General features: G+C 37.3%; 2 protein-coding genes and 1 pseudogene across 2 annotated transcripts; all 3 read left to right on the top strand.

The window, feature by feature from the left end:
• Positions 1 to 2,759: 2,759 nt before the first annotated feature.
• On the top strand, positions 2,760 to 3,707 carry LOC150053253 (olfactory receptor 5P6-like). The gene has a single exon (XM_090349002.1). It carries the CDS (start codon positions 2,760 to 2,762, stop codon positions 3,705 to 3,707), a length of 948 nt encoding a protein of 315 aa, XP_090205128.1.
• A 7,363-nt stretch (positions 3,708 to 11,070) lies between these two features.
• LOC150053254 (olfactory receptor 5P6-like) lies at positions 11,071 to 12,017 on the top strand (annotated as a pseudogene).
• Positions 12,018 to 19,359: 7,342 nt separating this feature from the next.
• On the top strand, positions 19,360 to 20,324 carry LOC150053255 (olfactory receptor 5P6-like). The gene has a single exon (XM_090349003.1). The coding sequence runs from the start codon at positions 19,377 to 19,379 to the stop codon at positions 20,322 to 20,324; it is 948 nt and encodes a 315-aa protein (XP_090205129.1). The 5' UTR covers positions 19,360 to 19,376.
• Positions 20,325 to 24,432: the final 4,108 nt, after the last annotated feature.

Here is a 24,432-nt window from a genome sequence, read left to right on the forward strand (position 1 = left end):
AAATTAGTACTTTATAATCATCTGAATTTCTTGAATGTTTGTGTAATGTTTCCTGTGTTATCTCTGATCATATTGATGGGAATATTTTCTCTTCTGTTTTTAGTTATTCTCACAAATGGTCTGTCCATTTTACTAATTTTTTTAAAAAAACACAACTTTTTGTTTCATTGATTTTATGTACAGATTTTTATTTCTATTTCATTGATTTATGCCCTAAACTTTGCTATACTTCTGCATCTATTACTTTTGTCTTTAATTTTTCTTATTTTCTGAGCAATTGTAATTGCATCATGAGATTATTTACTTGAGTTGTCTTGGTATCCATAAACTGTTTTGTTGAATGGCAACTCCTTTGTACGACTACTGAGAGATAACAAAAATTCTTTTTAAGGAGAACTCAAATAGTATAATTCCTTAGAAAGGCAAAAGTCAAAGTTCAACAATATGAACACCAGGAAGCAGGTACTTGAAAGTTTTGGAGTGAAGTCGAGGGAAAAAGGATAGCCAAGAAGTGGAGAATGAGGGAGAATGCAGTCAAAAATTCAGTAGATATCCTATAAAATTAAGAAGTATGAGCAGGAGGGTGGGAGGGGAGGGGTGGGTGAGAATGTTGAAAGGGGTGACATCAATCAAGATGCATTGTAGTCATTTTCTGCTTTGTTAAAAGCCAACTCCCTTGCACACCTACTTAAAAAATAATTTTTTTAACTTCTGGCTAATACAGTACAGTAAAAAATGCTGACTACTAGGATGCCATTACAAACAACAGAAGCCACAACAAAAACAAAGTACTGAACAGCAAACACATATTGAATGCTTAAAGCATTTGTTCCTAAATTTAGCACTATTGTTTAATCATAATCTTCACAGAGAACTTGAACTAATACTTACCTGTAAGACCATTTGTTTAATTCTTTTATTGAGGAAATACTAAGGAAAGACTATTGATGTATGCATGCACACCTAGATAAGAAACACAAGCATAAATTGATCTCTTGAGAATTGGTAACATGTTGGAGAAGCAGTTGTGTTGTGTGAATTGAATTGCTCAGTATCCTCTCCAGAACCTAAGAAAGGCTCCATGATGATTTGAATTATAGTTGAGCCCTTAGTTTCATTAGAGATTAATCCCCAAAGGAGAACAATAATTATTAAACAACTAGCTCTCTCTATATATCCATTATGGCTTTGTGTTGCTACCAAAAGATGAGTAAATTCTCATTTGTTTCAAGAGGTAAGAGTCTGACTTTTGTTAGTTAATGTTCTTAGTATTATTTACTATTTGAGAAAAGTTTGCTCTCTGTAGTTTACAATTTTCTCATGTCATAGTTTGAAAACAGGGCTGATAAAATCAAGCAATCAGATGGTGGGTTACTTTGACTAGCTCTGCTTTACACACCAATAGTCATAGTCCTTTACTAGAATTCCTGTTTACGTAAACATAAGACCAAAGCAGACACTGTCTTTTCAGCATTATCCAAATTTGGTACTAAAACAATATGCTAGGTTTCAGTTAGCTTGGGGTTTTGTTAATTGAAATGTTAAAAACCTGAAGATGTAAAAATTCTTTGCATAAATATTTTGCATATGAATTCTTAGAGTCATTCAAACTTTATAGAAAGCTTAGTATACATATCCAGAATCCATCTGTGCACTGTTCAGAGATTTCAATTAAGGGTTTTTAGCATATACTTTATCTTCTATGTTATTTGAAATGAGTTTAATTCATGCTAAGACGTTGCCTGTTAGACATCATTATTATGATGGGTGGCAGAGATTTGTTTCATTTGATAGACTCTACTTTAAGTTGAGATAAGTATTTAAATTTTCCCTATCTATAATGACTTCAACAATACCTCAAAGAATTTGCAAAAACACTATCTGTTGTTTAAATTATTTAAAACTCCAGTGAATTGAAATAGGTGGTAAGAAATATGGATGGCCTCCTTTTTACCCTAATTTAGAATTTGTTTCTTCTTATGGTACTGGAAAAGTTTATTTCTTCTCAGTATACTTTAGTACTAGACAGATATCTTGAAGCATAAAAAAGTCCATGTGATAGTATTACTTGCTAACTTTTACAAGGCTAAAGAAACTGGTTATATCCTCAGTCATTGATGTGTTGAACTTTATGGCTTTTAAATTTAATTTTATTATTTCATAATTACTGAACAAATAGGCAGTCTCTTGGGATTCATGCTTCTAACTTTATCACTTGCTATATAATTATGTGAATATTTTATATTCTCTTTCAGCCTCTACTAACTCAATTCTACAGTGATAATGGAATTAATGTTTGAGAACATTTAGTGAATCATATATTTGTAAATATTTGTGTAAGTATGTAATTCCCAGATGCATGTTTATCATTTTCTAAACACTCAAATAATTATGACCTACTATCAAAGTTCTTGCAAAACTCTACTGGTTTATCTTTCCATTAAAATCTGCATTCATTGTTATTTCCATTGCCTTGTCTTTTTATTACATGAGTGTAAAGTCACTGCATACAATTTCAAAACCGTAAGCATAAAAGAAGAGACACAATGCATTGTGGACTTTCAGGGTATATTTTCTTTAAAAAAATTTAAATTGCAGATTGATATATAGTTATTTTCGAAAATGTGCAAGTACATGAATGTCTTTGTTTTTAATAACATTCCATATTTGTTAAAGAAAATGATATCATTATTTTATGTATAAAATTTCATGAGATTTTTTTCATTCTGGATTTATTTTGGCAGAAGCTCTATTGTCTGATGGATTCCCTGGGTGCTGGGAACTACACCTCACTGACAGAGTTCATTCTGTTGGGCTTAACACGTGATCCAGTCCTTCGAGTCTTCCTCTTCATCATCATCCTCTGCATCTACCTGGTGACCATATGTGGAAATCTCTGCACAATCCTGCTCATCAGAGTCTCCACTCAGCTCCACCACCCCATGTACTTTTTCCTCAGCCATTTAGCTTTTGCTGACATGGGCTACTCTTCTTCTGTCACACCCAACATGCTGGTCAACTTTGTGGTGGAGAGAAATACAATCTCCTATCTTGGTTGTGCCATCCAGCTTGATTCCGTTGTTTTCTTTGGGTCAATTGAATGCTTCCTTCTGGCTTCCATGGCCTATGATCGCTTTATGGCCATCTGCAACCCACTGCTGTATTCAACCAAAATGTCCACACAAGTCTGTGTTCTGTTAGTATTAGTTGCTTATCTTGGTGGTTTTCTTAACATTTGCTCTTTTAATTTATGCTTCTATTCTTTATTCTTCTGTGGAACAAATAAGATCAATCATTTTTTCTGTGATTTTTCTCCTTTAGTGGAGCTCTCTTGTTCTGATGTCAGTGTCTCTGCCGTAGTTCCCTCATTTACGGCTGGTGCCATCATTGTGTTCACAGTGATTGTCATAGCCATGTCCTACAGCTACATCCTCATCACCATCCTGAAGATGCGCTCTACCGAGGGTCGCCAGAAGGCCTTCTCCACCTGCACCTCCCACCTCACCGCTGTCACTCTGTTCTATGGGACAGTTACATTCATCCATGTGCTCCCCAAGTCTATGTACTCCACTGACCAGAACAAGGTGATATCTGTGTTCTACATGGTGGTGATCCCCATGTTGAACCCCCTCATCTACAGCCTCAGGAATAATGAGATTAAGGGGGCTCTGAAGAGAGAACTTGGGAGGAAAATAGTGTCTTGGTGATAGCTGTTATTTTGTAGGACTTAGTATAGAGGTACTATCCTCTAAAGAGAATGAGGATCTATCTCCGTGGTAAAGCACTTGCCGAGCCTTCATAAAGCCCTGGGTTGACCACCAATATTGAAAATGCATTTGTCTACATAGATAAATAGAGAAAGATGCTTACATACATAAATAGAAATATCATGAACACAATAATAAAAGGGGGGAATGTGGTTAGTTAACCTACACCCCTCTTCGAGAGGTGAAGATTGAAGAATCACACACAGATCAATGCTAGCCCAGGTGAAGAACTTCTCCAGACTTCACTGAAGTCCTGGTAGGCCTACCAAGTGCAATGTCCAACTCCAATCTCAAGTATTGCCAAAAAGAGACATAATAAATAAGCAATATATTATAGTAGAATAATACGTGATGCAAGGGATAGTAACATAATAAATGAAAGCTGACTGTGGCTGAAACATTTCTCTTGATTTATTCTTGTTTATTGAGGACCCTTATAGCAGGAGAATTTTGAGGTGAAATAGCACATAAAAGGCTCATGATGACTTGTCTTTAAAGTTTACTAACAGATGTGTAAGGCATCTTACCAAATATTGACCCCATTATATATCTGAATGTTCCAACAGTTAGATCTAATGACCAAATGTTAGTAATAGTAGTGGGAGCCTGGTAAGGATAGTAGTAACAGCAGTGGACAAGGTGAGCTTGCTGACTTCGTTCCAGGTACTCTTCTGGGTATCGTATAGGTGTTAACCCAAGTAATCCACATCATATTCCTACTACATTCTATCCCATGCTTGCTCTACAGAAGATTCAAGTAATAAACCTGAAGATGAAGTAGAAGTTCAAACCCAAATATGCTCCTAGTTATTGCGTCTTTAAGGGTGAGCATCCTTGTGGAAGGCTGGAGGGATAAGCTGTTCGAGAACTTTTGACTCCTATGGCTTTTTCAATACACATATATACATACACATGTATTATTATTGTAAAGGTGATGTACAGAAGGGTGAAGTTACTTAGGTCAGGTAAAGAGTACATTTCTTTTTGGACAATGTTACCCGTTCTCTCTCTCTCTATGGTAGTTGTTCCCTCTCATCCCCACATACAATGTATATAGTTCATTTTCAACATAGTGCATAGTGAGTATAAGTCGGTACTATATGACCTGCAAGGCAATGGAAAAACTTGGAAAAAAATTAACTGAAGCATGCCAAACCTCGAGAAACATAGGTGGCTTGGTTCCCTCACTTGTGGTAACTGGAATGTGACTAGAAATCTAAAAGTAAACACACTTTATGGTAAAACACAAAAAAAATTCACTTGCACACGATAAACTATACTGGTCTCTAGACATTCACACGGTGAGGCCGAAGGTGGATATTCTTAGGAGAGGATAAGAAAGGTTCAATAGCTATGCACATATGATCATATGAAAATGATGTTTATTGAAATGAACTCCAAGAAGTAAAAGGAGAGACATTTTTCTTTGTTAGTTTTTTTTTTTTTTTTGGTTTTCTGTACCTTTTGTCTTCTTTGGAAGTTTATCTGTTTTGGGGACAGAAAGTCGGGCATAGAAAGGATGGGACAAAGAGTAAACCTCTTGGGTCTTTATCTCTGATACATTCCTGTCTAGCAAACCATTCCTATTATAAGTGTCTGTAGAGTGTTTTCATGTGAGCCTGCCAAACTCATGCACAGTCCCTCAATTTCTGAAATAAATGAATAAGAAGCCATATAAAAGTGTCTAAATGGTTAAAGGCCTAGATTTGGTTCCATTGATGAAAAAGTAGCCTAACTTCTCTCAGAACCTACCTCTTATCACTTTTTTATTATTTTATGTTCATTTTATTTTATTGTCAGGGTAAGGTATAGAGAGGTTACAGTTACATTTGTCACATAGTGGGTACATTACTTCTCGTACCTTAATTATACCTTCCACCTCTTACTATTAAGAGGAAGATATGAATCTCTAGATGGAAAATAAATATGGATTTCAAGGCTTGAGGAAAAATAAAGGAGAGGGTCTCATGAGTTTCCTTGTCCTCTGAAAGTACAACAGGGAGCCTCCATCCAAGCTCCATCAGAAGGGTCCATAAATAAAAGTGTTACACTTCCTAGCCAGAAAATTGAAAAAATGGTGGTCTTGAAGGACCAGAAAATACTTGAGAAATGATTACAATAGTGTGCATGCACACACACACACACACACACAGACACACACACACACACACACACACACACACACACACACACGAAAAAATAATATCCACCCAGCCTACTGAGAGAATGAAGTCCACCCCCCTCCTGCCAATTGCAAGCTGATAGAGTCAGCAGTTCTGACTGGGAGATTGCTGGGGCCTGCTGACAGCAAATTGGATTTCCTGAAATAGGGAGCAGGGACTGGAAAAAATAGAAAAGAGACAAACAGATGGGGTCTGGGAGGTCTGCAGCCCAGGTAAACACCACAGCCCAGTTTATTTTCAACTCAAGGCTTATATCCCTTCTTAAAACCAGGGAACTTCCTGGTGTTACATCCAGATGGTAAATCAGGGAACTGTTGGGGGTTACATTCATATGGTAAATCTCAGATCAATTGAACAGAACAAGGCCAAAAAACAATAAGACAATAAAGCAATTATCTGATGCAAATCAAAGTACAGTTTGTTTCCACTCTGGCTCCCAACAGGAGATGAGCTTCCCTGCAATCTGGAAGTTAGAGATCTGATCAGGAAATTAGGAGGGAGGAGAGGGGAGAGGAGAAGATAGGGAGTGGGAGGAGGAGGAGGAAGAGGAGCAGGAGGAGGAGTAGGAGGAGGAAAAGGGGATGAGGAGGAGAAAAGTGAGGAGGAAGAAGAAAAAGACAAAGATAGAAGAAGAAGAAGAAGAAGAAGAAGAAGAAGAAGAAGAAGAAGAAGAAGAAGAAGAAGAAGAAGAGGAAGAAGAGCAGGAGGAGAAGGAGGAAGAGGAGGAGAAACAGGAGGAGGAGGAAGAGGAGGAGGAGGGGAAGCCCTTGTAAGAACAAAAAAGAAAAGTGCTAGCACTAAGAAGAAAGATGACTGGTAGGGGGCAGGGGAAGGAAATGGGGACAAAAACATAAGAGGGGGAATCAATGTGTGAGAAGTAATGCACCTACTATCTGGTGAATGAATTATAACCCCTCTATATATTACTTCAATAATAAAGAATAAAATGAAAAAAGAAGATGTACTCACTACCTTACGATGTAACTGTAACCCCTCTATACATCACCCTGACAAAAAATAAAAGAAGGAAGACTGTTGGGAGGGGAATTTGGTAAGTACCAGAACCTCCGTGCCAATGGACACAGCAATGAATTAGGAGTTTTTGAAACTAGGAAGAATTGCAAGTGCCTTTCCTGGATTTGTCTTAGCAAGAAAGAAACACATTGTCCAGCAGTTCAAAGCCAGCCCAGGCACAAAAGTCCATGAGACACTAATCTCCAATTAACCACCAGAAAACTCGAAGTGGCATGGTGGCACCAGTGGTAGAGTGCTAAGCTTGAGCTAAAGAGCTCAGGGACAACACCCAGTCCCACAGTTCAAGCCACACGACCAAAAAAAAAAATATTTTCCCAGTTGGTTGGCTGTCTTCCTCGATTAATAGTTTTGTCTTTAGCTGTAGAGATACTTTATTTTAATGTACTGTATTCCCACTCGTCAAGTCTCTCTCTTATCTTCCTACCCCTCACACTCTATTCAGAAAGTTCCTGCCTAACCCTGTAAGTTCTACTCTTTCTCCTATTCTCTTGCAGGAGTTTCAGAACTTCAGGTCTGATGTTGAAAGTTTTGGTTCACTTTAAATTGCTACTAGTGCATGGTGACGAGCAGGGATCTACTTTCTTCATATGGCTGCCCAGTTTTTCCAACACCGATGGTTGAAGACTTTTTTTTCCCCACTATTATGTCTTTGAATCCTTTGTCAAAGAGCAGATGACTGTAAGTATGCAGTTTTATATGTGAGTCTTATAATCTGTTCCATTGATCTGCGGGTCGATTTTTATGCCAATACCAAACGGTTATTTTTATTATGGCTCAGTAGTAGAGTTTGCAATCTCATATTGTGATACAGTCCTCATTGCTTTTTTTGTCTAGCATTTTGTGGGGGGAGCACGCTATAGTTTTTATTGTTCCATATGAATCTTTGTAGTGTTTTGTCTATCTCAGTGAAGAACATCATTGGGATTTTGATGGGGATAGCATTAAATATGTATATAATTTTGGCAGTACAAGCCATTTTCACAATACTGATTCTACCTATCCATGAACAGAGAATGTCTTTCCATTTCCTGGTGTCTCTTTGATTATGTGTTGTTGTCTTGTTTAGCTGGTTTATATAGTCTTGGTTTCATTCACACAGATTGAATGTTTCTGAATAATTATCCCTTTCTGCTAGATTTTCTTTCTTTCTTTTTTTTTTTTTTTTTGCCTGTCATGGGCTTGAGCTCAAGGCCTGAGCACAGTCCTTGTACTTTCTCAAGATTAGAGCTCTACCACTTGAGCCTCAGCACCACTTCTGGCTTTTTTCTATGTATGTGGTACCGAGGAATCGAACCCGGGTCTTCGTGCATGCTAGGCAAGCACTTTAACCACTAAGCCAAACTCCCGGCCCCTAGATTTTCTTTCTTTTGTGAGTATAAGTTTTGAAATTAGTCCTTTATAATCATCTGAATTTCTTGAATGTTTGTGTAATGTTTCCTGTGTTATCTCTGATCATATTGATGGGAATATTTTCTCTTCTTTTTTTAGTTATTCTCACAAATGGTCTGTCCGTTTTACTAATTTTTTCAAAAAAACACAACTTTTTGTTTCATTGATTTTATGTATAGATTTTTATTTCTATTTCATTGATTTATGCCCTAAACTTTGCTATCCTTCTGGATCTATTACTTTTGTCTTTGATTTTTCTTATATTCTGAGCAATTGTAATTGCATCATGAGATTATTTACTTGAGTTGTCTTGGTATCCATAAACTGTTTTGTTGAATGGCAACTCCTTTGAATGACTACTGAGAGATAACAAAAATTCTTTTTAAGGAGAACTCAAATAGTGTAATTCCTTAGAAAGGCAAAGTCAAAGTTCAACAAAATGAACACCAGGAAGCAGGTACTTGAAAGTTTTGGAGTGTGGAGTATGGGGGAGAACGCAGTCAAGAATTCAATATATCCTATAAAATTAAGAAATGTGAGCAAGAGGGTGGGAGGGGAGGGATGGGTGAGAATGTTGAAAGGGGTGACATCAATCAAGATGCATTGTAGTCATTTTCTGCTTTGTTAAAAGCCAACTCCCTTGCACACGTACTTAAAAAATAATTTTTTTAACTTCTGGCTAATACAGTACAGTAAAAAATGCTGACTACTACGATGCCATTACAAACAACAGAAGCCACAACAAAAACAAAGCACTGAACAGCAAACACATATTGAATGCTTAAAGCATTTGTTCCTAAATTTAGCACTATTGTTTAATCATAATCTTCACAGGGAGCTTGAACTAATACTTACCTGTAAGACAATTTGTTTAATTATTCACTTGAGGAAATACTAAGGAAAGACTATTGATGTATGCATGCACCTAGATAGAAATACAAGCATAAATTGATCTCTTGAGAATTGGTAACATGTTGGAGAAGCAGTTGTGTTGCGTGAATTGAATTGCTCAGTATCCTCTCTAGAACCTAAAAAAGGCTCCATGATGATTTGAATTATAGTTGAGCCCTTAGTTTCATTAGAGATTAATCCCCAAAGGAGAACAATAATTATTAAACAACTAGCTCTCTCTATATATCCATTATGGCTTTGTGTTGCTACCAAAAGATGAGTAAATTCTCATTTGTTTCAAGAGGTAAGAGTCTGACTTTTGTTAGTTAATGTTCTTAGTATTATTTACTATTTGAGAAAAGTTTGCTCTCTGTAGTTTACAATTTTCTCATGTCATAGTTTAAAAACAGGGCTGATAAAATAAGCAATCAGATGGTGGGTTACTTTGACTAGCTCTGCTTTATCACCAATAGTCATAGTCCATTACTAGAATTCCAGTTTACGTAAACATAAGACCGAAGCAGACACTGTCTTTTCAGCATTATCCAATACTCTAGGTTTCAGTTAGCTTGGTGTTTTATTAATTGAAATGTTAAAAACCTGAAGATGTAAAAATTCTTTGCATAAATATTTTGCATATGAATTCTTAGAGTCATTCAAACTTTATAGAAAGCTTAGTATACATATCCAGAATCCATCTGTGCACTGTTCAGAGATTTCAATTAAGGGTTTTTAGCATATACTTTATCTTCTATGTTATTTGAAATGAATTTACTTCATGCTAAGACGTTGCCAGCTAGACATCATTATTATGATGGGTGGCAGAGATTTGTTTCATTTGATAGACCCTACTTTAAGTTGAGATAAGTATTCCAATTTTCCCTATCTATAATGACTGCAACAATACCTCAAAGAATTTGCAAAAACACTATCTGTTGTTTAAATTATTTAAAACTTCAGTGAATTGAAATAGGTGGTAAGAAATATGGATGGCCCCCTTTTTACCCTAATTTAGAATTTGTTTCTTCTTATGGTACTGGAAAAGTTTATTTCTTCTCAGAATACTTTAGTACTAGACAGATATCTTGAAGCATAAAAAAGTCCATGTGATAGTATTACTTGCTAACTTTTACAAGGCTAAAGAAACTGGTTATATCCTCAGTCATTGATGTGTTGAACTTTATGGCTTTTAAATTTAATTTTATTATTTCATAATTACTGAACAAATAGGCAGTCTCTTGGGATTCATGCTTCTAACTTTATCACTTGCTATATAATTATGTGAATATTTTATATTCTCTTTCAGCCTCTACTAACTCAATTCTACAGTGATAATGGAATTGTTTTAGAACATTTAGTGAATCATATATTTGTAAATATTTGTGTAAGTATGTAATTCCCAGATGCATGTTTATCATTTTCTAAACACTCAAATAATTATGACCTACTATCAAAGTTCTTGCAAAACTCTACTGGTTTATCTTTCCATTAAAATCTGCATTCATTGTTATTTCCATTGCCTTGTCTTTTTATTACATGAGTGTAAAGTCACTGCATACAATTTCAAAACCGTAAGCATAAAAGAAGAGACACAATGCATTGTGGACTTTCAGGGTATATTTTCTTTAAAAAAATTTAAATTGCAGATTGATATGTTATTTTTGAAAATGTGCAAGTTCATGAATGTCTTTGTTTTTAATAACATTCCATATTTGTTAAAGAAAGTGACATCATTATTTTATGTATAAAAGTTTCATGAGATTTTTTTCATTCTAGATTTGTTTTGGCAGCAGCTCTATTGTCTGATGGATTCCCTGGGTGCTGGGAACCACACCTCACTGACAGAGTTCATTCTGTTGGGTTTAACACGTGATCCAGTCCTTCGAGTCTTCCTCTTCATCATCATCCTCTGCATCTACCTGGTGACCATATGTGGAAATCTCTGCACAATCCTGCTCATCAGAGTCTCCACTCAGCTCCACCACCCCATGTACTTTTTCCTCAGCCATTTAGCTTTTGCTGACATGGGCTACTCTTCTTCTGTCACACCCAACATGCTGGTCAACTTTGTGGTGGAGAGAAATACAATCTCCTATCTTGGTTGTGCCATCCAGCTTGATTCCGTTGTTTTCTTTGGGTCAGTTGAATGCTTCCTTCTGGCTTCCATGGCCTATGATCGCTTTATGGCCATCTGCAACCCACTGCTGTATTCAACCAAAATGTCCACACAAGTCTGTGTTCTGTTAGTATTAGTTGCTTATCTTGGTGGTTTTCTTAACATTTGCTCTTTTAACTTATGCTTCTATTCTTTATTCTTCTGTGGAACAAATAAGATCAATCATTTTTTCTGTGATTTTTCTCCTTTAGTGGAGCTCTCCTGTTCTGATGTCAGTGTCTCTGCCGTGGTTCCCTCATTTACGGCTGGTGCCGTCATTGTGTTCACAGTGATTGTCATAGCCGTGTCCTACATCTACATCCTCATCACCATCCTGAAGATGCGCTCCACCGAGGGCCGCCACAAGGCCTTCTCCACCTGCACCTCCCACCTCACCACTGTCACTCTGTTCTATGGGACCATTACATTCATCCATGTGCTCCCCAAGTCTATGTACTCCACTGACCAGAACAAGGTGATATCTGTGTTCTACATGGTGGTGATCCCCATGTTGAACCCCTCATCTACAGCCTCAGGAATAATGAGATTAAGGGGGCTCTGAAGAGAGAACTTGGGAGGAAAATAGTGTCTTGGTGATAACTGTTATTTTGTAGGACTTATAGAGGTACTATCCTCTAAAGAGAATGAGGGTCTATCTCTGTGGTAAAGCACTTGCCGAGCGTTCATAAAGCCCTGGGTTGACCACCAATATTGAAAATGCATTTGTCTACATAGATAAATATAGAAAGATGCTTACATACATAAATAGACATATCATGAACACAATAATAAAGGGGGAAATGTGGTTAGTTAACCTATACCCCTATTTGAGAGGTGAAGATTGAAGAATCACACACAGATCAATGCTAGCCCACGTGAAGAACGTCTCCAGACTTCATTGAAGTCTTGATAGGCCTACCAAGTGTAATGTCCCGACTCCAATCCCAAGTATTGCCAAAAAAGAGACATAATAAATAAGCAATATATTATAGTAGAATAATATGTGATGCAAGGGATAGTAACATATTAAATGAAAGCTGACTGTGTCTGAAACATTTCTCTTGATTTGTTCTTGTTCATTGAGGACCCTTATAGCAGGAGAATTTTGAGGTAAAATAGCACATAAAAGGCTCATGATGACTTGTCTTTAAAGTTTACTAACAGATGTGTAAGGCATCTTACCAAATATTGACCCCATTATATATCTGAATGTTCCAACAGTTAGATCTAATGACCAAATGTTAGTAATAGTAGTGGGAGCCTGGTAAGGATAGTAGTAACAGCAGTGGACAAGGTGAGCTTGCTGACTTCGTTCCAGGTACTCTTCTGGGTATCGTATAGGTGTTAACCCAAGTAATCCACATCATATTCCTACTACATTCTATCCCATGCTTGCTCTACAGAAGATTCAAGTGATAAACCTGAAGATGAAGTGGAAGTTCAAACCCAAATATGCTCCTAGTTATTGCGTCTTTAAGGGTGAGCATCCTTGTGGAGGGCTGGAGGGAGAAGCTGTTTGGGAACGTTTGACCCCTAGGGCTTTTTCAATACACATACACATGTATTATTATTGTAAAGGTGATGTACAGAAGGGTGAAGTTACTTAGGTCAGGTAAAGAGTACATTTCTTTTTGGACAATGTTACCCGTTCTCTCTCTCTCTATGGTAGTTGTTCCCTCTCATCCCCACATACAATGTATATAGTTCATTTTCAACATAGTGCATAGTGAGTATAAGTTGGTACTGTATAACCTGCAAGGCAATGGAAAAACTTGGAAAAAAATTAACTGAAGCATGCCAAACCTCGAGAAACATAGGTGGCTTGGTTCCCTCACTTGTGGTAACTGGAATGTGACTAGAAATCTAAAAGTAAACACACTTTATGGTAAAAGACAAAAAAATACACTTGCACACGATAAACTATACTGGTCTCTAGACATTCACACGGTGAGGCCGAAGGTGGATATTCTTAGGAGAGGATAAGAAAGGTTCAATAGCTATGCACATATGATCATATGAAAATGATGTTTATTGAAATGAACTCCAAGAAGTAAAAGGAGAGACATTTTTCTTTGTTAGTTTTTTTTTTTTTTGGTTTTCTGTACCTTTTGTCTTCTTTGGAAGTTTATCTGTTTTGGGGACAGAAAGTGGGGCATAGAAAGGATGGGACAAAGAGTAAACCTCTAGGGTCTTTATCTCTGATACATTCCTGTCTAGCAAACCATTCCTATTATAAGTGTCTGTAGGGTGTTTTCATGTGAGCCTGCCAAACTCATGCAGAGTCCCTCATTTTCTGAAATAAATGAATAAGAAGCCATATAAAAGTGTCTAAATGGTTAAAGGCCTAGATTTGGTTCCATTGATGAAAAAGTAGCCTAACTTCTCTCAGAACCTACCTCTTATCACTTTTTTATTATTTTATGTTCATTTTATTTTATTGTCAGGGTAAGGTATAGAGAGGTTACAGTTACATTTGTCACATAGTGGGTACATTACTTCTCGTACCTTAATTATACCTTCCACCTCTTACTATTAAGAGGAAGATATGAATCTCTAGATGGAAAATAAATATGGATTTCAAGGCTTGAGGAAAAATAAAGGAGAGGGTCTCATGAGTTTCCTTGTCCTCTGAAAGTACAAGGAGCCTCCATCCAAGCTCCATCAGAAGGGTCCATAAATAAAAGTGTTACACTTCCTAGCCAGAAAATTGAAAAAATGGTGGTCTTGAAGGACCAGAAAATACTTGAGAAATGATTACAATAGTGTGCATGCACACACACACACACACACACACACACACACAGACACACACACACACACACGAAAAAATAATATCAACCCAGCCTACTGAGAGAATTAAGTCCACCCCCCTCCTGCCAATTCCAAGCTGATAGAGTCAGCAGTTCTGACTGGGAGATTGCTGGGGCCTGCTGACAGCAAATTGGACTTCCTGAAATAGGGAGCAGGGACTGGAAAAAATAGAAAAGAGACAAACAGATGGGGTCTGGGAGGTCTGCAGCCCAGGTAAACACCACAGCCCAGTTTATTTTCAACTCAAGGCTTATATCCCTTCTTAAAACCAGGGAACTTCCTGGTGTTACATCCAGATGGTAAATCAGGGAACTGTTGGGGGTTACATTCATATGGTAAATCTCAGATCAATTGAACAGAACAAGGCCAAAAAACAATAAGACAATAAAGCAATTATCTGATGCAAATCAAAGTACAGTTTGATTCCACTCTGGCTCCCAACAGGAGATGAGCTTCCCTGCAATCTGGAAGTTAGAGATCTGATCAGGAAATTAGGAGGGAGGAGAGGGGAGAGGAGAAGATAGGGAGTGGGAGGAGGATGAGGAAGAGGAGCAGGAGGAGGAGCAGGAGGAGGAAAAAGGGGATGAGGAGGAGAAAAGGGAGGAGGAAGAAGAAAAAGACAAAGATAGAAGAAGAAGAAGAAGAAGAAGAAGAAGAAGAAGAAGAAGAAGAAGAAGAAGAAGAAGAAGAAGAAGAAGAAGAAGGAGAAGAAGAAGAAGAAGAAGAGGAAGAAGAAGAAGAAGAAGAGGAAGAAGAGCAGGAGGAGAAGGAGGAGGAGGAGGAGGAAGAGGAGGAGGAGGGGAAGCCCTTGTAAGAACAAAAAAGAAAAGTGCTACCACTAAGAAGAAAGATGACTGGGAGGGGGCAGGGGAAGGAAATGGGGACAAAAACATAAGAGGGGGAATCAATGTGTGAGAAGTAATGCACCTACTATCTGGTGAATGAATTATAACCCCTCTATATATTACTTCAATAATAAAGAATAAAATGAAAAAAGATGTCCTCACTACCTTACGATGTAACTGTAACCCCTCTATACATCACCCTGACAAAAAATAAAAGAAGGAAGTCTGTTGGGAGGGGAATTTGGTAAGTACCAGAACCTCCATGCCAATGGACACAGCAATGAATTAGGAGTTTTTGAAACTAGGAAGAACTGCAAGTGCCTTTCCTGGATTTGTCTTAGCAAGAAAGAAACACATTGTCCAGCAGTTCAAAGCCAGCCCAGGCACAAAAGTCCAATTAATCTCCAGTTAACCACCAGAAAACTGGAAGTGGCATGGTGGCGCCAGTGGTAGAGTGCTAAGCTTGAGCTAAAGAGCTCAGGGACAACACCCAGTCCCAGAGTTCAAGCCACACGACCGAAAAAAAAAAATCTTTTCCCAGTTGGTTGGCTGTCTTCCTCGATTAATAATTTTGTCCTTAGCTGTAGAGGTACTTTATTTTAATGTACGGTATTCCCACTCGTCAAGTCTCTCTCTTATCTTCCTACCCCTCACACTCTATTCAGAAAGTTCCTGCCTAACCCTGTAAGTTCTACTCTTTCTCCTATTCTCTTGCAGGAGTTTCAGAACTTCAGGTCTGATGTTGAAAGTTTTGGTTCACTTTAAATTGCTACTAGTGCATGGTGACGAGCAGGGATCTACTTTCTCCATATGGCTGCCCAGTTTTTCCAACACCGATGGTTGAAGACTTTTTTTTCCCCACTATTATGTCTTTGAATCCTTTGTCAAAGGGCAGGTGACTGTAAGTATGCAGTTTTATATGTGAGTCTTATAATCTGTTCCATTGATCTGCGGGTCGATTTTTATGCCAATACCAAACGGTTATTTTTATTATGGCTCAGTAGTAGAGTTTGCAATCTCATATTGTGATACAGTCCTCATTGCTTTTTTTGTCTAGCATTTTGGGGGGGGGGAGCACGCTATGGTTTTTATTGTTCCATATGAATCTTTGTAGTGTTTTGTCTATCTCAGTGAAGAACATCATTGGGATTTTGATGGGGATAGCATTAAATATGTATATAATTTTGGCAGTACAGGCTATTTTCTCAATACTGATTCTACCTATCCATGAACAGAGAATGTCTTTCCATTTCCTGGTGTCTCTTTGATTATGTGTTGTTGTCTTGTTTAGCTGGTTTATATAGTCTTGGTTTCATTCACACAGATTGAATGTTTCTGAATAATTATCCCTTTCTGCTAGATTTTCTTTTTTTTTTTTTTGCCTGTCATGGGCTTGAGCTCAAGGCCTGAGCACAGTCCTTGTACTTTCTCAAGATTAGAGCTCTACCACTTGAGCCTCAGCACCACTTCTGGCTTTTTTCTATGTATGTGGTACCGAGGAATCGAACCCGGGTCTTCGTGCATGCTAGGCAAGCACTTTAACCACTAGGCCAAACTCCCGGCCCCTAGATTTTCTTTCTTTTGTGAGTATAAGTTTTGAAATTAGTCCTTTATAATCATCTGAATTTCTTGAATGTTTGTGTAATGTTTCCTGTGTTATCTCTGATCATATTGATGGGAATATTTTCTCTTCTTTTTTTAGTTATTCTCACAAATGGTCTGTCCGTTTTACTAATTTTTTCAAAAAAACACAACTTTTTGTTTCATTGATTTTATGTACAGATTTTTATTTCTATTTCATTGATTTATGCCCTAAACTTTGCTATCCTTCTGGATCTATTACTTTTGTCTTTGATTTTTCTTATATTCTGAGCAATTGTAATTGCATCATGAGATTATTTACTTGAGTTGTCTTAGTATCCATAAACTGTTTTGTTGAATGGCAACTCCTTTGAATGACTACTGAGAGATAACAAAAATTCTTTTTAAGGAGAACTCAAATAGTATAATTCCTTAGAAAGGCAAAGCAAAGTTCAACAAAATGAACACCAGGAAGCAGGTACTTGAAAGTTTTGGAGTGTGGAGAATGGGGGAGAACGCAGTCAAAAATTCAGTAGATATCCTATAAAATTAAGAAGTGTGAGCAGGAGGGTGGGAGGGGAGGGATGGGTGAGAATGTTGAAAGCGGTGACATCAATCAAGATGCATTGTAGTCATTTTCTGCTTTGTTAAAAGCCAACTCCCTTGCACACGTACTTAAAAAATAATTTTTTTAACTTCTGGCTAATACAGTACAGTAAAAAATGCTGACTACTACGATGCCATTACAAACAACAGAAGCCACAACAAAAACAAAGCACTGAACAGCAAACACATATTGAATGCTTAAAGCATTTGTTCCTAAATTTAGCACTATTGTTTAATCATAATCTTCACAGGGAGCTTGAACTAATACTTACCTGTAAGACAATTTGTTTAATTATTCACTTGAGGAAATACTAAGGAAAGACTATTGATGTATGCATGCACCTAGATAGAAATACAAGCATAAATTGATCTCTTGAGAATTGGTAACATGTTGGAGAAGCAGTTGTGTTGCGTGAATTGAATTGCTCAGTATCCTCTCTAGAACCTAAAAAAGGCTCCATGATGATTTGAATTATAGTTGAGCCCTTAGTTTCATTAGAGATTAATCCCCAAAGGAGAACAATAATTATTAAACAACTAGCTCTCTCTATATATCCATTATGGCTTTGTGTTGCTACCAAAAGATGAGTAAATTCTCATTTGTTTCAAGAGGTAAGAGTCTGACTTTTGTTAGTTAATGTTCTTAGTATTATTTACTATTTGAGAAAAGTTTGCTCTCTGTAGTTTACAATTTTCTCATGTCATAGTTTAAAAACAGGGCTGATAAAATAAGCAATCAGATGGTGGGTTACTTTGACTAGCTCTGCTTTATCACCAATAGTCATAGTCCATTACTAGAATTCCAGTTTACGTAAACATAAGACCGAAGCAGACACTGTCTTTTCAGCATTATCCAATACTCTAGGTTTCAGTTAGCTTGGTGTTTTATTAATTGAAATGTTAAAAACCTGAAGATGTAAAAATTCTTTGCATAAATATTTTGCATATGAATTCTTAGAGTCATTCAAACTTTATAGAAAGCTTAGTATACATATCCAGAATCCATCTGTGCACTGTTCAGAGATTTCAATTAAGGGTTTTTAGCATATACTTTATCTTCTATGTTATTTGAAATGAATTTACTTCATGCTAAGACGTTGCCAGCTAGACATCATTATTATGATGGGTGGCAGAGATTTGTTTCATTTGATAGACCCTACTTTAAGTTGAGATAAGTATTCCAATTTTCCCTATCTATAATGACTGCAACAATACCTCAAAGAATTTGCAAAAACACTATCTGTTGTTTAAATTATTTAAAACTTCAGTGAATTGAAATAGGTGGTAAGAAATATGGATGGCCCCCTTTTTACCCTAATTTAGAATTTGTTTCTTCTTATGGTACTGGAAAAGTTTATTTCTTCTCAGAATACTTTAGTACTAGACAGATATCTTGAAGCATAAAAAAGTCCATGTGATAGTATTACTTGCTAACTTTTACAAGGCTAAAGAAACTGGTTATATCCTCAGTCATTGATGTGTTGAACTTTATGGCTTTTAAATTTAATTTTATTATTTCATAATTACTGAACAAATAGGCAGTCTCTTGGGATTCATGCTTCTAACTTTATCACTTGCTATATAATTATGTGAATATTTTATATTCTCTTTCAGCCTCTACTAACTCAATTCTACAGTGATAATGGAATTGTTTTAGAACATTTAGTGAATCATATATTTGTAAATATTTGTGTAAGTATGTAATTCCCAGATGCATGTTTATCATTTTCTAAACACTCAAATAATTATGACCTACTATCAAAGTTCTTGCAAAACTCTACTGGTTTATCTTTCCATTAAAATCTGCATTCATTGTTATTTCCATTGCCTTGTCTTTTTATTACATGAGTGTAAAGTCACTGCATACAATTTCAAAACCGTAAGCATAAAAGAAGAGACACAATGCATTGTGGACTTTCAGGGTATATTTTCTTTAAAAAAATTTAAATTGCAGATTGATATGTTATTTTTGAAAATGTGCAAGTTCATGAATGTCTTTGTTTTTAATAACATTCCATATTTGTTAAAGAAAGTGACATCATTATTTTATGTATAAAAGTTTCATGAGATTTTTTTCATTCTGGATTTGTTTTGGCAGCAGCTCTATTGTCTGATGGATTCCCTGGGTGCTGGGAACCACACCTCACTGACAGAGTTCATTCTGTTGGGTTTAACACGTGATCCAGTCCTTCGAGTCTTCCTCTTCATCATCATCCTCTGCATCTACCTGGTGACCATATGTGGAAATCTCTGCACAATCCTGCTCATCAGAGTCTCCACTCAGCTCCACCACCCCATGTACTTTTTCCTCAGCCATTTAGCTTTTGCTGACATGGGCTACTCTTCTTCTGTCACACCCAACATGCTGGTCAACTTTGTGGTGGAGAGAAATACAATCTCCTATCTTGGTTGTGCCATCCAGCTTGATTCCGTTGTTTTCTTTGGGTCAGTTGAATGCTTCCTTCTGGCTTCCATGGCCTATGATCACTTTATGGCCATCTGCAACCCACTGCTGTATTCAACCAAAATGTCCACACAAGTCTGTGTTCTGTTAGTATTAGTTGCTTATCTTGGTGGTTTTCTTAACATTTGCTCTTTTAACTTATGCTTCTATTCTTTATTCTTCTGTGGAACAAATAAGATCAATCATTTTTTCTGTGATTTTTCTCCTTTAGTGGAGCTCTCCTGTTCTGATGTCAGTGTCTCTGCCGTGGTTCCCTCATTTACGGCTGGTGCCGTCATTGTGTTCACAGTGATTGTCATAGCCGTGTCCTACATCTACATCCTCATCACCATCCTGAAGATGCGCTCCACCGAGGGCCGCCACAAGGCCTTCTCCACCTGCACCTCCCACCTCACCACTGTCACTCTGTTCTATGGGACCATTACATTCATCCATGTGCTCCCCAAGTCTATGTACTCCACTGACCAGAACAAGGTGATATCTGTGTTCTACATGGTGGTGATCCCCATGTTGAATCCCCTCATCTACAGCCTCAGGAATAATGAGATTAAGGGGGCTCTGAAGAGAGAACTTGGGAGGAAAATAGTGTCTTGGTGATAACTGTTATTTTGTAGGACTTAGTATAGAGGTACTATCCTCTAAAGAGAATGAGGATCTATCTCTGTGGTAAAGCACTTGCCGAGCCTTCATAAAGCCCTGGGTTGACCACCAATATTGAAAATGGATTTGTCTACATAGATAAATATAGAAAGATGCTTACATACATAAATAGACATATCATGAACACAATAATAAAGGGGGAAATGTGGTTAGTTAACCTATACCCCTATTTGAGAGGTGAAGATTGAAGAATCACAGATCAATGCTAGCCCAGGTGAAGAACTTCTCCAGACTTCATTGAAGTCTTGATAGGCCTACCAAGTGCAATGTCCAACTCCAATCCCAAGTATTGCCAAAAAGGAGACATAATAAATAAGCAACATATTATAGTAGCATAATATGTGATGCAAGGGATAGTAACATAATAAATGGAAACTGACTGTGTCTGAAACATTTCTCTTGATTTATTCTTGTTCATTGAGGACCCTTATAGCAGGAGAATTTTGAGGTAAAATAGCACATAAAAGGCTCATGATGACTTGTCTTTAAAGTTTACTAACAGATGTGTAAGGCATCTTACCAAATATTGACCCCATTATATATCTGAATGTTCCAACAGTTAGATCTAATGACCAAATGTTAGTAATAGTAGTGGGAGCCTGGTAAGGATAGTAGTAACAGCAGTGGACAGGGTGAGCTTGCTGACTTCGTTCCAGGTACTCTTCTGGGTATCGTATAGGTGTTAACCCAAGTAATCCACATCATATTCCTACTACATTCTATCCCATGCTTGCTCTACAGAAGATTCAAGTGATAAACCTGAAGATGAAGTGGAAGTTCAAACCCAAATATGCTCCTAGTTATTGCGTCTTTAAGGGTGAGCATCCTTGTGGAGGGCTGGAGGGAGAAGCTGTTTGGGAACGTTTGACCCCTAGGGCTTTTTCAATACACATATACACATACACATGTATTATTATTGTAAAGGTGATGTACAGAAGGGTGAAGTTACTTAGGTCAGGTAAAGAGTACATTTCTTTTTGGACAATGTTACCCGTTCTCTCTCTCTCTATGGTAGTTGTTCCCTCTCATCCCCACATACAATGTATATAGTTCAACATAGTGCATAGTGAGTATAAGTTGGTACTGTATAACCTGCAAGGCAATGGAAAAACTTAGAAAAAATTAACTGAAGCATGCCAAACCTCGAGAAACATAGGTCGCTTGGTTTCCCTCACTTGTGGTAACTGGAATGTGACTAGAAATCTAAAAGTAAACACACTTTATGGTAAAAGACAAAAAAATACACTTGCACACGATAAACTATACTGGTCTCTAGACCAGGTGGATATTCTTAGGAGAGGATCAGAAAGGTTCAATAGCTATGCACATATGATCATATGAAAATGATGTTTATTGACATGAACTCCAAGAAGTAAAAGGAGAGACATTTTTCTTTGTTAGTTTTTTTTTTGGGGGGGGTTTCTGTACCTTTTGTCTTCTTTGGAAGTTTATCTGTTTTGGGGACAGCAAGGGGGACACAGAAAGGATGAGACAAAGAGTGAACCTCTAGGGTCTTTATCTCTGATACATTCCTGTCTAGCAAACCATTCCTATTATAAGTGTCTGTAGGTGTCTTCATTTGAGCCTGCCAAACTCATGCAGAGTCCCTCATTTTCTGAAATAAATGAATAAGAAGCCATATAACTGTGTCTAAATGGTTAAAGGCCTAGATTTATTTCCATTGCTGAAAAAGTAGCCTAACTTCTCTCAGAACCTACCTCTTATTACTTTTTCATTATTTGTGTTTATGTTATTTTATTGTCAGGGTAAGGTATAGAGGGGTTACAGTTACATTTGTCAGGTACATTAATTCTCGCACCTTAATTACACCTTCCACCTCTTACTAGTAAAAGGAAGATATGAACTTTAAAGATATGAGGAAGCCAAATACATATGGATTTCAAGAAAAACAAAGGAAATGGTCTCATGAGTTTCCTTGTCCTGTGAAAGTACAACAGGGAGGCTCCATCCCAGCTCCATCAGAAGTGTCCATAAATAAAAGTGTTACACTTCCTAGCCAGAAAATGAAAAACGGTGGTCTTGAAGGACCAGAAAATACTTGAGAAATGATTACAATAGTGTGCATGCACACACACACGCACACACACGAAAAAATAATACCAACCCACTTTCCCAAATTTCTATGGAGCCTACTGAGAGAATGAAGTCCACCCCCCTCCTGCCAATTCCCAGCCTGACTAGAGTCAGCAGTTCTGATTTGGAGATGAGATTCCCTACAATCTGGCAGTTAGAGATCTGATGAGGAAATTATCTGAGAGGAGAGGAGAGGGGAGGGAAGAGAAAATAGGAGAGGAGGAGGAGAAGGAGGAAAAAGAGAAGAAGGAGGAGGAAGAGGAAGAAGAAGACGAAGAAGAATAAGAAGAGATAGAATAGCTTCTCCCCCCTTCAAAGAAATCTCAAGTATATAAGTAAAGAAAATGTTAAAGTGAAAAAATTATCATCAGAATTAAACAGAAAGCCTTGGTGAGTGGGCTCTTTAGTAGTTGGCAGTCCTAGGAGTCAGAGCTGTAGAGAGGAAGCACAGAAGATTTGACTGAAGAGAAAAAGAATTTATGTGATCAAAACAAAAAGTAAATAGACTGGAAAAGAAAAGGAACAGGGCCATTTCTACCTATGGGGAAATAACAGCAACACCAAACACATATTTTGGGTGTTCTATAAAGTGAAATTGAAAGGGAAATGAATAAGGATTGAAAGAGATAATGGCATGCAGGCACTGATACTGCATGCCTGTAATCTTAGCTACTCAGAAGGCTAAGATCTGAGGACTACAAATCAAAATCAGTCCATGCAGAGAAGCCCATGAGACTCTAATCTCCAATAAACTACTCAGAAAAGGCCAGAAGTGGCTCTGCCAATGAAGTGGTAGAGTGCTACCTTTGAGTTAAAGATGTTCAGGGACAGGGCCAAAGCCTTGAGTTCAAGTCCCAGGTCTGGAAAGATAGATAGATAGATAGATAGATAGATAGATAGATAGATAGATAGATAGATAGATTGGCAGACAAATAGTAAAAACATCCCAATTCTGGTGTAAGAGATATAGTTGTGGAGTCAAATGGCTACATAATTCCCTTCTAAGTATAAAAAGCTGGAAGGCTAGCTCAAGATAGTAATTCTAGCTATTCAAGAGTCTGAAATTCAAAGATTCTCAGTTCAGAGACATCCCAGGAAGGAAAGTCATCAAGACTGCTTCCCTCAAAAAACCATCAAAAGCAGAGCTGTAAGTTTTACTCTGAGGGTAGAATGCCAGCCAAGCAAGCACAGAGCCTTGAGCTTGAACCCAAGTACCATCACCCCATAAATAAGAGCCAAGTATGTTCCTATTAAACTTTTCATTAGAGTAAATAACAACTAAAACAACAATAAAAACCTTCAAATTAGCCAGGGGAAAAAACTTAAAGGGAGGGAAATTTACTCTGACAAATAAGTTTCACATCTGAGAAACTTTTAAAGATGTATGTTTAAGGTATAAAATATGACGTTTTGATATTTATGTCTACAGTGTTATAATCAAGTAAATTATCATGTTCATCATCTCATATTTTGGGTAATAGAAGTATTTAAAATCCACTCAGCAAATTCCCAACGAATGGATTACTTATTATAGCCTTTGTGTTGTGTACTGAATTATGAGACATTCATTTTATTTACTGTAAGTTGGTACTCTTTGACCTACATTGCTGCTCTTCTCCTGATCACCAGGAATATGCTTGACTTTTAAAAATTCCACATATTAGTGAGATCATGCAATACCTTTTTTTCATTTTTTTTTTGCCAGTCCTGAACTCAAGGCCTAGGCAACTGTCCTTGACCTTTCTCAAGACTAGCACTCTACCATTTGGGTCCCACCACCACTTCCATCTTTTTCTGTGGATTTACTACCAAGGAATTGAACCCAGGGCTTTGGGCATGCTAGACAAGCACTCTACCACTAGGCCACACTCTCAGCCCTCTTGCAATATCTTTCTTTCTGGGTTATTTCAAATATCATAATGGCCTTTCATTCTGTTACTATAGTTACAGA

This window comes from Megascapheus bottae, chromosome 16 (assembly GCF_031878675.1).
Source record: "Megascapheus bottae isolate mThoBot1 chromosome 16, mThoBot2.hap1, whole genome shotgun sequence".
Taxonomy (NCBI): domain Eukaryota; kingdom Metazoa; phylum Chordata; class Mammalia; order Rodentia; family Geomyidae; genus Megascapheus; species Megascapheus bottae.